The sequence below is a fragment of the Emydura macquarii genome, unplaced genomic scaffold, assembly GCF_026122565.2.
Source record: "Emydura macquarii macquarii isolate MOO-44397 ecotype Brisbane River unplaced genomic scaffold, CSIRO-AGI_Emac_v2 contig_3603, whole genome shotgun sequence".
NCBI classification, from domain to species: domain Eukaryota; kingdom Metazoa; phylum Chordata; order Testudines; family Chelidae; genus Emydura; species Emydura macquarii.
In genome coordinates this window covers 2,886,116-2,898,925 of record NW_027133740.1, presented here as the reverse complement: position 1 = coordinate 2,898,925, position 12,810 = coordinate 2,886,116, and the positions used below count along the sequence as shown (strand labels likewise).

General features: G+C 39.9%; 1 protein-coding gene across 2 annotated transcripts in view; it reads left to right on the top strand.

Moving 5' to 3' along the window:
- The first annotated feature begins 3,056 nt into the window (after positions 1 to 3,056).
- Positions 3,057 to 12,810, top strand: part of FXR1 (FMR1 autosomal homolog 1) — a 57,053-nt gene continuing 47,299 nt past the window's right edge. Inside the window, exon 1 of one of the 2 annotated variants that reach the window (XM_067536478.1) lies at positions 3,057 to 3,820. In XM_067536478.1, the coding sequence (XP_067392579.1) occupies positions 3,770 to 3,820 (51 nt within the window). In that variant the 5' untranslated portion in view covers positions 3,057 to 3,769. The remainder of the gene's footprint in view (positions 3,821 to 12,810) is intronic. The other variant, XM_067536479.1, reaches the window with a different exon arrangement.

The window sequence follows — 12,810 nt, the reverse complement described above, 5'->3', positions numbered from 1 at the left end:
CTGTTTTCTAGACCAAGTTGGCTTCTAATAAGCATTCAAACTTTTAGATGTTTATTTGGACTTAACCAGTTATTAGTAAAAACTCTACATAAAACTCAAACTGCGGTTACTGAGGCCTTGATTAGACTGGTAGATTGTCAAAGGTATTTAGGCACATAAAGAGGACATTGAAATTAATGGGAGTCAGGTAATTTTGAAAATTCCACTAGACACCTATTTGTATAATTAGGCACCTATATAAATTTTCTGGCCTTTAAGTACTATTGTTGGATGAAAATATGCTGCAGTACATGAAAAGCTTTAGCCTGTGATGGGCACTATTCATACTAATCATTGCACACTGCCTACTTGTTCTTATAGAACAGAAAAGAAAGTTCATGAATGGTCCAAGTTTGTTCCATTTATACCAGTGCCAGTCTGGAGTAGCTAAATTGTAGTCACTCCTGGTTTATACTAATTTAAATGAAAGCAGAATTTGGTGCTGTCATCTTCTTCAGTCTGATTGCTTCCAAGTGGCTATCCAACCTCCTGAAAACAGCTGCCCTGTGCCCCATTTTCACCCAGCTGCAGCAACCTGCTGCAATATTAGTCTGTAAACAAGCTTGTCCTTTTAAACACTATCAAATGCATATTTTCAGCAAAACAATTTTAATCAGGCAAATTCACATGCAGATTACATTGGCTCAGGCCAGTTCTTGTTATCATTATTGACCAAAACTGTGCACAATATTCCAAATATAGTCATACTCGTGGTTTTTACAATTCTAAAATAACTCCATTTGATACCTATTTCATAACTTAATTAACACACAATGGAATTTTGTTTGCCATTTTTACTGCTGAGGACAATGTCTAATATTTAAGGTTTCATTTTTACCCCATTACACCATTTTGTCTAAATATTTAACATCAAGAGAGAATGAATAGTTTCAGAAATATTATGAGACTTCCCAGAGGTTTTTAAGCACTTAAACTTTTTGTCATCCATCTTTTGGTTGTGTAACTGTTCGTTACATAATGTTCCTTCTGAGTCTCTCATAGCTCCAAGGTGTTCAGTGCCCTCAACTAATGGGAATGGAAGGCACTCAGCACCATGCATAAATGGGCCCTTATAGTCTCTCTTTATGGCACAAAACCATTTAAAAGCCACTTGAGATATATCCTTTAAAGGTTTATCCAATATTTGTTGTAATTAAAGGTTGAAATGAAATGAATGTGACTCAGTAAAGAGAAAATGTTTATACATGTGAAAGAAATAAGAAGAGTCTAAATCAGGCAGCCACTGTATCCTTAGTACTACCAGATCCCCAACAAAAATTTGAAATATCTGAGTAGGGGAAAAAAAAGAAAACTTTTATAACCTGCTGAAAAAAAAAATGCTCACATTCAAATTCTGGGTGGAGCTCAAGCAAGAAATACAGATAAGCCAAAATGATATTTCAAAGTACAATAATTTTTTATTGGCATTTAACATTGTTCATACAACCAAAAATCAAATTCATTTATATTTAGCAAAGATATGGGCCCTGATCCTGCATTTAGTTCTGCATGGGCTGACCCATGCATGGCACAGAGGTCATGGCAGGCACAGGGCCATAGGGGTCTAACCATGTTCACCATGCAGCACAAATTATAACAAATAATGTAGGAAAACATTACTTTTCTGTCCATCAGAAGCTGATGAAGGGGAGAGGAGAGATGAAGTCTTTCCAAGCAAGATAAATTAAGGGAATGCTAATGCTAAAATACAGAGAGTAGATTGGATGGTCCACATTACAAGAAATATTCTCCTGGAATTCGTATATCATGGTGATTGACATGATATCAAAACTCAGGTAGATAACAGAGTATATTCCAATTAGTTTCCTAACATATGAATGAGAGCACGATTAATATTAACAAGTGTTATAACCATCAGAAGCTATGAAAAGGTAATTTTTGATATGCTTGACTAGGAGTTTAGATACTTGTCTGAGATTAGTAGGCAGTTTCTCAAATCTTATTCTGAGAGATGGAAAGGTAATGGTTACACATTTTAAGAAGAAAGAATAACATCAGACATTTCCTGTTTGTTTGACATTTTATAATGGCAAGGAGTTTTAGAGATTGAAAGTAGTACTCATTTAGGCCTTGATTCCCTATTGTGGAATGTACAGAGCCCTAAGCATCATTTCCCAAACTAAGGGTTTTCCATGTGAATTCAGAGAGCCACCTCTTCAGGTCCTTATGTGCTTATTTGGGAAAAGCCCACTCCAATTTGGGGAGGTCAGGTCATTTGTGTGTGTGTAAAGTTTCACACTCCTGTGTCTGTGTATATAGGTGAGTCTTTTTTCTTGGAGTCAAGCCCTGGTGTTTAGAGATCCTCCCTCTCCTGGGAATTCTTATTTATATTAGTGTCCAAAATGTGCTAAGTGCTTTCCAAACAGAGAAGACACAGCCCCTGCCCCAAAGCACGTGTAATCCAAAATGAATAAAGGTTGAGGAAGGGACTATAACATACAAAGTGAGTAGGATGACAAGCACAAGGCTTATCAAACTATAGGTATGATTTAAACATTCTGGATTCCACTCCCTGTATCTTCCCTCCATTATTCAACACCCTGGTCTCTCTCTCACAGCAACCAACAACTCTGCGTCCAGTGTTATGCCTCCTCCTTCACAACATGCCTTCTGGCTGGGAATAAACAAGCAATAGAAATCAGTGAGTAAACAATACAATGCTGGGGAGGGAGGGAGGGAGGAGGAACTGGGAAGGTTGAGTGAGGGATGATTGGGATGAATGATGTAGTCGGCTTTCTTGTGCCTATGAAGGAAGACCCTTCTCCGTCCAGTCCAGAGTGGGCACGTTTCCACCCCGATCTGATCGTAAAGAACCTCCTCTCCTGGGGGGGAAGGGGCTATCACCAGTCCCCCGCCCTGCGATACTGACTCCCTGTTCTTGGCAGCTGTAAACATAATGGGTGCGGCGGGTCAGTGCCAGTCTCCTGGGGAGCAGCCAGCTCCCGCCCTGGCTGTGTGAGCGTGGGGAGAGGAAGTGAGAGTTGTGGACCCCGGCCCTCCCCCGCGGACTAGCCAACCCCGACCCCGGCCCCTCCCGTGCGTGGAGCCCTGAGGAGCTCGCCCGGGCTCGGGGCTAGGCAGGGCAGTTAGGCCAGGCCTGGGTTGACTGGGACGGGCATGGTTATGAGCCCTCCAGCAGGGAGCAGCCAGCGGCCCGTGTCTGAGGGAGCTCAGCTCCGCACAGGCGGTAGCCAGCCCGGCTGTTACCGTGTGTCAGGAGTCAGCCCCCGGCCCGCCCCGGGGCGTGGGGACAAGGAGCCAGTTCTGCTCCACCCCGGGCCGGGGTGAGAGACTCAACCCCCCCCCCGCCGCCCGTGAGAAGAGGCCGAGCCCGGCTGTGGGCCAGCCCAGCGCCCTCTCCGCGTGAGGGGAAGAGAACCGGGGTGTTCCCGCCCCCCTGCCCCGTCGGTGAGAGGGACTCAGGCTCGCCCAGCCAGTGAGCGGGGAAGCAGGCAGGCCGGAAGGGACCCCAGGCCCAGAGGGGACAGGCCCAGGCCAGCCGACCCGCTTCGCCCGGTGTGAAAGGGAAATAGCCGCCCCGCTCCGCTCCGGACCGGCTGCGACTGGGCTGGGCTAGGGGAGGCCCACCGGGCACACCCCGCCCCATGTGAGGAGGACTCGTCTCGGAGGGGGAGCCCGGAGCGGAGAGCGCCCCCCCCAGCGGTGACAGTTTCTAGAAGCCCGTCCCAGCGTCCTTTGCGGTCTCAACATGGAGGAGCTGACGGTGGAAGTGCGCGGCTCCAACGGGGCCTTCTACAAGGTATCGGCCTTAGGGGCGCGGCGGGCAGGGGCGGCGGGGCAGGTAACGGTTCCCGGGCCTCGGCCTGTTCCCTCTCGTCCGAATAAACCGTTAGGGTCGTTGCGGGCCGGGGGCGCGGCGAGGCGAGGCGAGGCGGGGCGGGCCTGCGGGGCAGAGATGTGGGGAGCAGGGGGCGCGGGTGTCGTGGGAAGGGTGGGCTGGAGCGCGAGCGCTTGGGGCGCCGGGAGAAGGGGCTGGGATGTGGGGTGGGGCTGGGGGGGGGTGCTTGGGGAAGCGTGTTTGAGGTTTTTGTGGCGGGGGGACAAGAGGAGACATCTGTGTGGTGGGGTTTGAGAAGGAGTTTGGGGGCGTGTAGATGAGGCTTGTTCTCGAGGTAGCTCCCTGTAAAGTGGGAGGGGGAAGCCTGGTGTCGTTGCGACGGAGGCAGGTTATCAGCTGAGCAAACGGAGAGAGATTTCTTTCCTTTTGGGGGCGGGGGTTTGGAAGCTTTGAGTGGGGCCGTGGAGGTGGGTTGAGCTGCTGAAAATAAAAGCTCACATAATATAATGCTTAGGGACTTGAAGTTTATTTATGTCATCAGAAAGCTTCCTTCACCATCACCCTCCCTGGTATGCCAGGATGTTACAGGATCAATACAAAATACTCTCAGCTGTTGCCTGTCAGTCTTTTTCCCTAAGTCAGGCCTGAGATGTTTGAGAATCCCAGCTCTTTTTATAGAGAGAGCCTTCTGTGTTCCTTTACAGGAGGCCAATTGAAGCCAGCATTGTGAGCACCCAGTTTTATGCTTTTCTCCCTGTGCGCATAATTTCAGGACTCTCTTAATCATTTACATCTAATCATAGGTGTGTCATAACCTACTATGTATGATGTGAAAAAGGCAAATAAATCACTGAGTTTTCTATTGATTGTGTCTCTGGGTTTAGCTTGGATATCATATGGTAATTGTATAGTATGTAAATATAGTTGGTGTTTAAAGGATCATAACCAGTTGATTTTACAAGTTTCTATCTTTTAATAGATAACCGGGTGATAAACTAATAAGAGGGACTCTGATAGAAAGAACTTACTAGGGAAAATTGTATTTCTGCTCTTAATATGTAGTGTTGACATTTTTATTCAGATCAACAGTGAGTGATGTTAGACTTCAACAATTAGAGAAATTTTAAAGGCTTTATTCAGATTTTGAAAGGCTCATCAGAACATACATTTAAAATCCTTCATCAGGAGAGCAAGATGCTTTTAAAAAAGAGGAGGGGCGCTTTTTCTATTGGTTAGTGTAATCCAGAATTCTATCTAGATACTGTTCTGGCTGACTTACTTAACTATGCTACAGTTTTCTAATCTGCTGAAGAGGAATACTTGGTGCACAAGAGTGTTATGAGGTATGTTAGAATCTTTGGATATATAAATGCAGAACTATTATCATAGAAAGCTTGCCTTATAATCTGGCATGATGAAGTGTCCCTGCAAGTAAAGTGTGAATTGGCACGACTGGATTTGTACCATTGTGTATTTAGTACTATGACGGGATGGTTAATGAAAGTAATGGGCCATAGAGATGTGCCCCATAAGTGGGTTTTACTTAGAAGTGGGCAGTTTGGCTTTCAGCTCTATTAACTCCGGTAAGGATGACATCTAGTACTGAATGTAGTCCAGTTAGTAAAAGAGGTTGGTTTATTCCAATTTCTTTCTGGAAGCTGGGGTTGAAGTGTATTCAGCTAAGGCTTTTGATCACCTTGTGATCCATACCCACACATCATTTCAGAAGATTTTGTTTTGTTTCAGTAGATAAATATGGTGAAATAATGTCTGCTGATGGCAAGGTCTGTTGCATATTAAGCAAGCAAAGGTTGCATGCATGTCTGGGGAGCTAAATTGCTTAATTTTTCTGTGTAAGGTTTGGGAGGGAGGAAGGTGATGCTTTCAGCATCCTATCACAGATAGTGAAAGAATAGCAAAACTTACAAGGGGCTCATTATCTCAGGTAAGATCAGTGTATTCTCAGGTCATTATATAGAAGGTGAACATGGCATTGGGAATTCATAATAGCTTCTCTTGTCACTCACTAACTGCTAGTATTATTATAACAGAGTTTTTCGTGTATGTATTATGAATGGCATAATTTAGTAAGGAAATGGTTGTACTTTTCTAAAAATAAAAGATCAAAATATGTTTTCCATAATATGCATCAATTTATTTAAAAAGTAACTGGTTATGGTGTATGCTACAAGAGCAATTTCTCAATGGTTAGCCTTTTTAATATAATAATCTGAATTTAACTCTAAACGTTAACCTCCAAACCAATTTTAAATGTCTTTTGAAATAAACATTTGACAAGGTTATATTAATCATTTTTACTTTATCCAATGAACAGAGAGCACTCTTCTCTTCTTACACCCCTAGAAGGTTCACAAATTAAAGCCCTGGTCCTGCAAGTTGTTCCATGTGGGCTGACATTGGCTTCCATGGAACAGCTTGTAGGGTTGGGGCCTAAGATATGATGAGGCCAAGGTAGAATAAATTGAATACCAGGTAATTTATTTTGATGAGCCTTTCAAAAAACCCAGATTTTAATAGAATTTAAAGATCTCATGGCACTGACAGCAATAGTGGGTTGTCGCAGTGTCCTTGATGAAGACTACCTCTCCATCTATTCTGGTGTAGTTTGCTGTGCATCTCTGTTGGGTTTTACATCCCAGAGAGCAACTGTCTGTATACAGTTTGTGAAGTACACCCCTTAGGGAAAAAATGCACTATAAAAGGTGAAATATTATTAAACTCTTTTAACCTCAAACTTGCAATTTTTAAAATGCTGATTGGTTTTTGGGCATCTTCCCTTTTCAGTATATACTTGTAGCTTCCATTAGCTTTAATGGGAGTTGTATACATATTGAGATGGAGAATAGCCCAATATTAGCAAAGAGAATGCAAAAGCATAACACTTTATTACATGCAAAATATTAAGGCATTGTGAAAAATCTTATGAGAAAAAAACTTTAAGTATCAACAAAATGTGTTTTTATTTCCTTATCACTAGTTTTACAATAGTGCTTAGAAACTTGACTGATATGAAAGGCATCTATGCTGGTCTATCAGTTGTTTCCAGCCTTCGCAGGTTGTGGGGTATTGGACCTTAAAATCGCATAATTCTGTATACAGTTTACAAAACAGTTTTCTAATTTTGTGGGCCACTAAAATTTACCACAATATTGTGTTCATGTGTGGAGGTAGAAAGCAAGATCTTAGATTTTTTTTAAATCCCAGCTTTCCTGTGGATTCAGCATTAATTTCTAGTCCTGCTGGCTAGCAAGATGGCAGACCTTAAAAATTGTCACTGGTCCTCAGTAAGAAAGTAATTTTTTTTAATGCTGGTGACATAGTAAATATAGGGAATCCTAGATCTTAGCCCAGTATAACTTTCTTTTGCAGTAATAGTTTAGCTGTAAAGTATAGAGACTGCTATTTCCGGGCTTGCCTGATAAAACAACATATCATTCAGACTGGTCTTGTCTAAGGAACAATTAATGTATTAAAACAAAAAGAAAACATTTCCACTGGAAATCAAGGTTTCAGGAAAATTTATAGTGTAAGATAAAATATTCCAATTACAGTGTAATGGCTTAAAATATTTTAAGTTCTACCTTCCATCTAATCTACTCTGTAATAATGTAACCATTGTGTAAACCCCTAATACATTTTTTAAGTAGAGTTTAATTTAGTTCATATTTTCTCCTTTAATCTCTGCTTCCATTTTCTGAAGGCAGAGAGGTGGGGGTTGCTCTGCTTATATCACTTAAATAGCCATCAGACAGTGGTAATATCTGGTCACTACTGGCTTAGGCTATGTCTAGATAGACAAGTGATTTGGAGATGGAAAGCTCTATTACTATTCCTCTGATCCATGTTATAAGCTACATACTTACATTTTTTATAGCTGAACAATATTTTAGATTTTCTTACAGTCTGTAGCAGTGCTTCCAGATGGGTTTGTTTTGTAATAACATTTGAGTTTTCCTTTTAATTTTTCTTCCTGGGTATGATAAAAGTGAAACCTCCTTACTTTTTTATTTAAGAGCATAGTTTAAGTCCAAATTGAGGGCAGGGTAAGGAAAACAACGCCATCTGAATGAGTGGAATGTGGCTACCAAAACTTTTAAAATAAAAAACTTTGCTATTTAGATTTAGAATGTTTAAATGCCTTCTAAATATTGGACCATTTTTTCAGGTTTCAATCCATAGGTATGGTGTAAGCCAAGTGTAAATAATTGGTGTTAAGAGCTTTTAAAAAAAGTGCGTGTGTGTGTGTGTATAGATGACCAAAAGTAAAGAAACTTAACACTACAATTCCTATTGAAATCATATTTAGCCACATTGCTTGTGCACATTTAATGGCATATAAAGCCATGCAAAATACCACTTACCTACTAAGGGGCCACATTGTCGTTACTGTAGGAACCATACCTTTGAATTTCCTGATTTGCATTCTCGATTATTTAACTGTAATGTCAAAATCAATTTTGTTGATAAAATAAAGTTGACAAATATTTTTGAAGGATTATTTTTTTTATTTAACACACAATTGTAATAAACTAGACTTGCATGTTGAAAAATAACATAAAATGGACCAAAAATACCCTTAGTATAAGCAGGTGCAACTCACTGTTTGTTACCAGTGGAAATAGCAAGTATGTTATACCCAGATTAAATTTGAGCCAATATTGACCAATCCTTCAGGTAATTATAGGAAAGTTGTGTATGTACCAGATGTCACTCTGATTCCTCGAGAATTCTGTCTGTGTCCAGTAGCAGTAAATTATCAAGTGGGGCCAGAGTTGATTGATTTAAATAAAGATTTAAATACTAAGTAAAAGCTTTTATTTAAATATTATTTATTTTAATTAATGAGAGATGTATTCTCATTAATTGATATAATCATAAGTGGAACCTTGGTTTGGTACATCCTTTTGCTACCTAGTAAGGTACACTATAACCATATACATTTGTTTAAACAATTATATGGATTAATAGTTTCAGATTCTTATTAATTGTATATTTTTAATATGTTAGAAAATGGTGAATACATTATGCATAATTAACTTTTTGCTCATGGTTTGTGTCAAACTGCATTAGGATGGTAACTGGAATTTAATTAGACACATTACAGCACATGAAATGTATTTTTATTAAACCAAGCCCTTAATACAATAAATAATTATTGTGCCATATTTATAAATCTTGACCTCAAAAGTTAGATGTTTTTCCCCGATTCTTGAGAAAAAGAACTTTTAATTTTAGCCTTTAGTTTTTGATAGAGGCTCATAAAGTCAGCATTTTTAAATTTTATTTAAATGTTTTAAGAGAATATAATAAGTTTAGGCCTTAATATATTTTGTATTAAATAACAATAAAAATCTGATTTAAATAAAATCCAATTTTTAAAATAAAAAAAAATCAATTTTTATCCACCCTGAGAGAGCCTTCTGTTTGTGTATTACATTAAACAATTCACATATAAGTGGTAATTATAAAAATACAATGCTTAGGCATGAAAAGGGTCAAGGGTTTGGTAATGGTATACAGATTTTTGACCTCTACATCATAGCTTCAGAAACAGCCCACAACATTAGATACCAAAACCTTTATTATCTGAGATTCCTTCAGTGAATAAGGTGCAATTAGTGTAGTTTTAATGTGCCAGGTGTCCATGGTCTGGTCTACACTGCTAGCTGCCGTTGACAGCAGGTACGCAAGTTACATACTGTAGCTTGCCCCGTCGACTTACTTACGCTTCCTTACTGCAGTGTCTCCACCATGCTGTGTCGAGGGGAGATGCCCTCTGGTTGATGCAGCCTTACTTTTTTTTTTTTTTTTTGGGGGGGGGGGGGGATGGGATTTATTGCACCAGCCAGAGAGCACTTCAGGGATCGATTGAGTGGGTCTTCACTGCTTGCTCAAGTCGATCCTGCTTCATCGATTGTGCGGCCCCGGCAGTATAGATCTACCCCATGACACAGAAATTACCACCCTTCCTTGTTAGCAATATCAGGAAACAGACAAAATGACTGGAAGATCATTGAAACTGAACTCCTTACAATAATTGGTCCCTCCATATTTTTGGTAGAGATACATCTGGGGAAGGAACTTACACTACTGTCTGCTGTATCTCTTTTGTGGATAAAGACAGACTCCCCTTTTTATCCTGGAATTGTAGTAGGCTGGCACCTGTCCCCATCACTAAATTCTCTTAAGTTTTAAAAGCTGTAGAACTGCAGTTCTGTATCAGGATACTGATGTCATAAATTACTCGTGGTTCACTTCATTTGGGCCTAATTCTAAACTCACAAGGAAAGCTTCACGTAAGGGAATTTTAGTGTGTTGGGAATACTTAATCTCAATTTGGAAGCATCACCCAGGGTGCCCACACAACCAGGCTGCACCGAACCTACTCTTGGATGTACTGCTTGCACTCCTCACTTTGTGAGTTTGTGGCCACACCTTAGCTGTAGTATAGCACTGCCTGCACTTCTTGATTTCCCCAATACATCAGTAGCTCTCCTGTGGGGTTTTGATACAGAGATGTCCATGGTGTGCGAAGTCTCTGGTTTTTTTGTTCCCACTCCAGCAAAGAACAAACCTTGCTTGTGCACAAGCATCTTTCCCCACCTCCCCCCCATGTTGTGGGTGCATAAGATACCTCTGGGTTTGCCCTATATTGGATAGTCCTTTTGCTGGAGTTACAGAATTATCATCATTCAGCTATTTAAAAGCTCACCTGTCTACCCTTTTCACCATATTGATTTATTTGCTCCTTCCTGCTGCCCCCTGCTTTGCTGGCAATTTCCTTTGGAAACAAACAAAGTGGTGTTTTGGCATTAACTATCTTCACAGTCACCAGTGATTAAATAAAAGTCACTCTGACAGAGTATTTTTCCCAGTTATGCTGAGAAAAAATGATGATTTTTTTCACTACTTGTTAATTTAGAGAAAACTGTCACTTTCTGTCAAAACATCCCAAGTGGCTAGTGTAAATGTACAATGGTGTTTCATAGTAACAAAACAAATTTATTCATATATTCCAAGGCCAGAAGGGATCACTGTGATCATGTGGTCTGACCTTCTGTATACCACAGACCATAGAACTTCCCCGAAATAATTCCTGAACTAGAACATATCTTCGTCCAGTCTTGATTTTAAAATTGCCAGTGCTGGAAAATCCACCACAACTCTTGGTAAGTTGTTCTGATGATCATTTACTCCCCTGAACTCACCTGAACTCCAGTTAGAATTTGTGTAGCTTTGATGTCGGGCCATTGGCTCTTTTTATAACTTTGTCTGCTAGACAGAAGACCATGTAGTCAAATATTTGTTTCTCATGTAGGTATTTACAGACTGTGATGAGGTTCACAACTTATCCTTCTCTATAAGGTGTGTTTTCCAAACCTTGAATGATTCTCATTATTAAAGCATACGTTACTTCACTGGTGTAGAATTCCTCTGGAATTCAAGATTTAAGACCTGCTTCTCCACTTTCTTGCACTTTGCAGACTAGGGTTACAATATTTTATAGCAATTAATATCTCACATTTACCTAAACAAATATGGTGTAGACTACTGTTCTGTTTATTTGTTAGATTTATGAAATGTGTTGATAATCAATACCTCAGCACTTGGACAAATATGTAAATAATTAAATTTTTAAAATTACATATTGCCTCAATGCCACCAAAAGACTTCCCGTCAGCTCTAAAAATGTTACATAGTGAAGAACAGATCAGTCATGCAGTGTTCTATGAAGGTTATCAAATCTATGCTCTGGCAAACCAAGGAGCTCTTTAGGGCATTGATTGACTTTTTGTTATGTTTGTGTCTAGTGCTTAACACAATGGAACCCTAGTCTGTGACTGGGGCTCCTAAGTGTTACCACAATACATATAATAATTAATAAAAGTGAGTTGTGGAGCTGAGGACTCCACAGTGAGAATGGTTTGCCATTCTTCAATTTAATTAAAGGACTGCTACTCTGAGTGCCTCAGATGATTGCAGCTGCTGCAGATTCACATAAGAAAATAAGTGGAGTCAAATGTAGAAAAGGAACGTGCTTAAATACCATTTTCAGTTTGCGTCCCCAAGAGACCTAGTGGGTCCCATGTGCTTACCTTGGGTAAAAATTGGTACTTTTCAGTTTAACAGATCAAGGCAATGGATATAAGCCAGTTTATTGGGGGTGACTGTAACTTGGGAATCCTGTGGTCAAATGACCTCTAATTTGGATCACTAACACTACCTCGTTCCTTTATGATTCACATCAATTTCAAAGCAATCAGGTAACCATTAATATATCAAAATTGAGCTTTAAAGCATATAAAATGGTGGGAATGGAACCCTCTAGCTGTTTTTCTGTTTTGGTGCATGTTCTCTGTTTAAAAAAAAAAAAAAGAAAAGAAAGTACATTTCTTAGGTATCATTCTCAGTTTGAGTCCTCCAAAGATTTAGTGGATGCCATTTATTACTTGGGGTAAAACTGACAGATGGAGACCATTTGACCCACAATCATATCAATAGTTTGATTAATAGCTCTAAGCAAAAAACAAACAAGCCTCCTCTGGTCCCCCTCCAAAAACAAACACACACACAAAACCTTGAAAATTTTTGAAAAATGGCTATTTTTTTCAAGACTAGTATCTCCACATCCCTAGTTCAAATGATCCCAAATTTGGTTTACTAATCCTACTTTGTATCTTCTTGAGGCAGATCAGATTTCAAAGGAATCTGTCTAAGCATGTCGATTTTAGAGGTCTTAGATAGGTCAACTTTTAAATAGAAGTCATGGCTCAACCTTAAATATAATGTTCCTGCCATACCATTATAATTACATCAGCACTATTACCTTTATCATCTAAGCTTGTAGTCTCATCAAGAAAAGATATTAAATTAGTTTCATGGGATCTATTCTTCCATAAATGTATTTTGATTGGCATTAATTATATTAC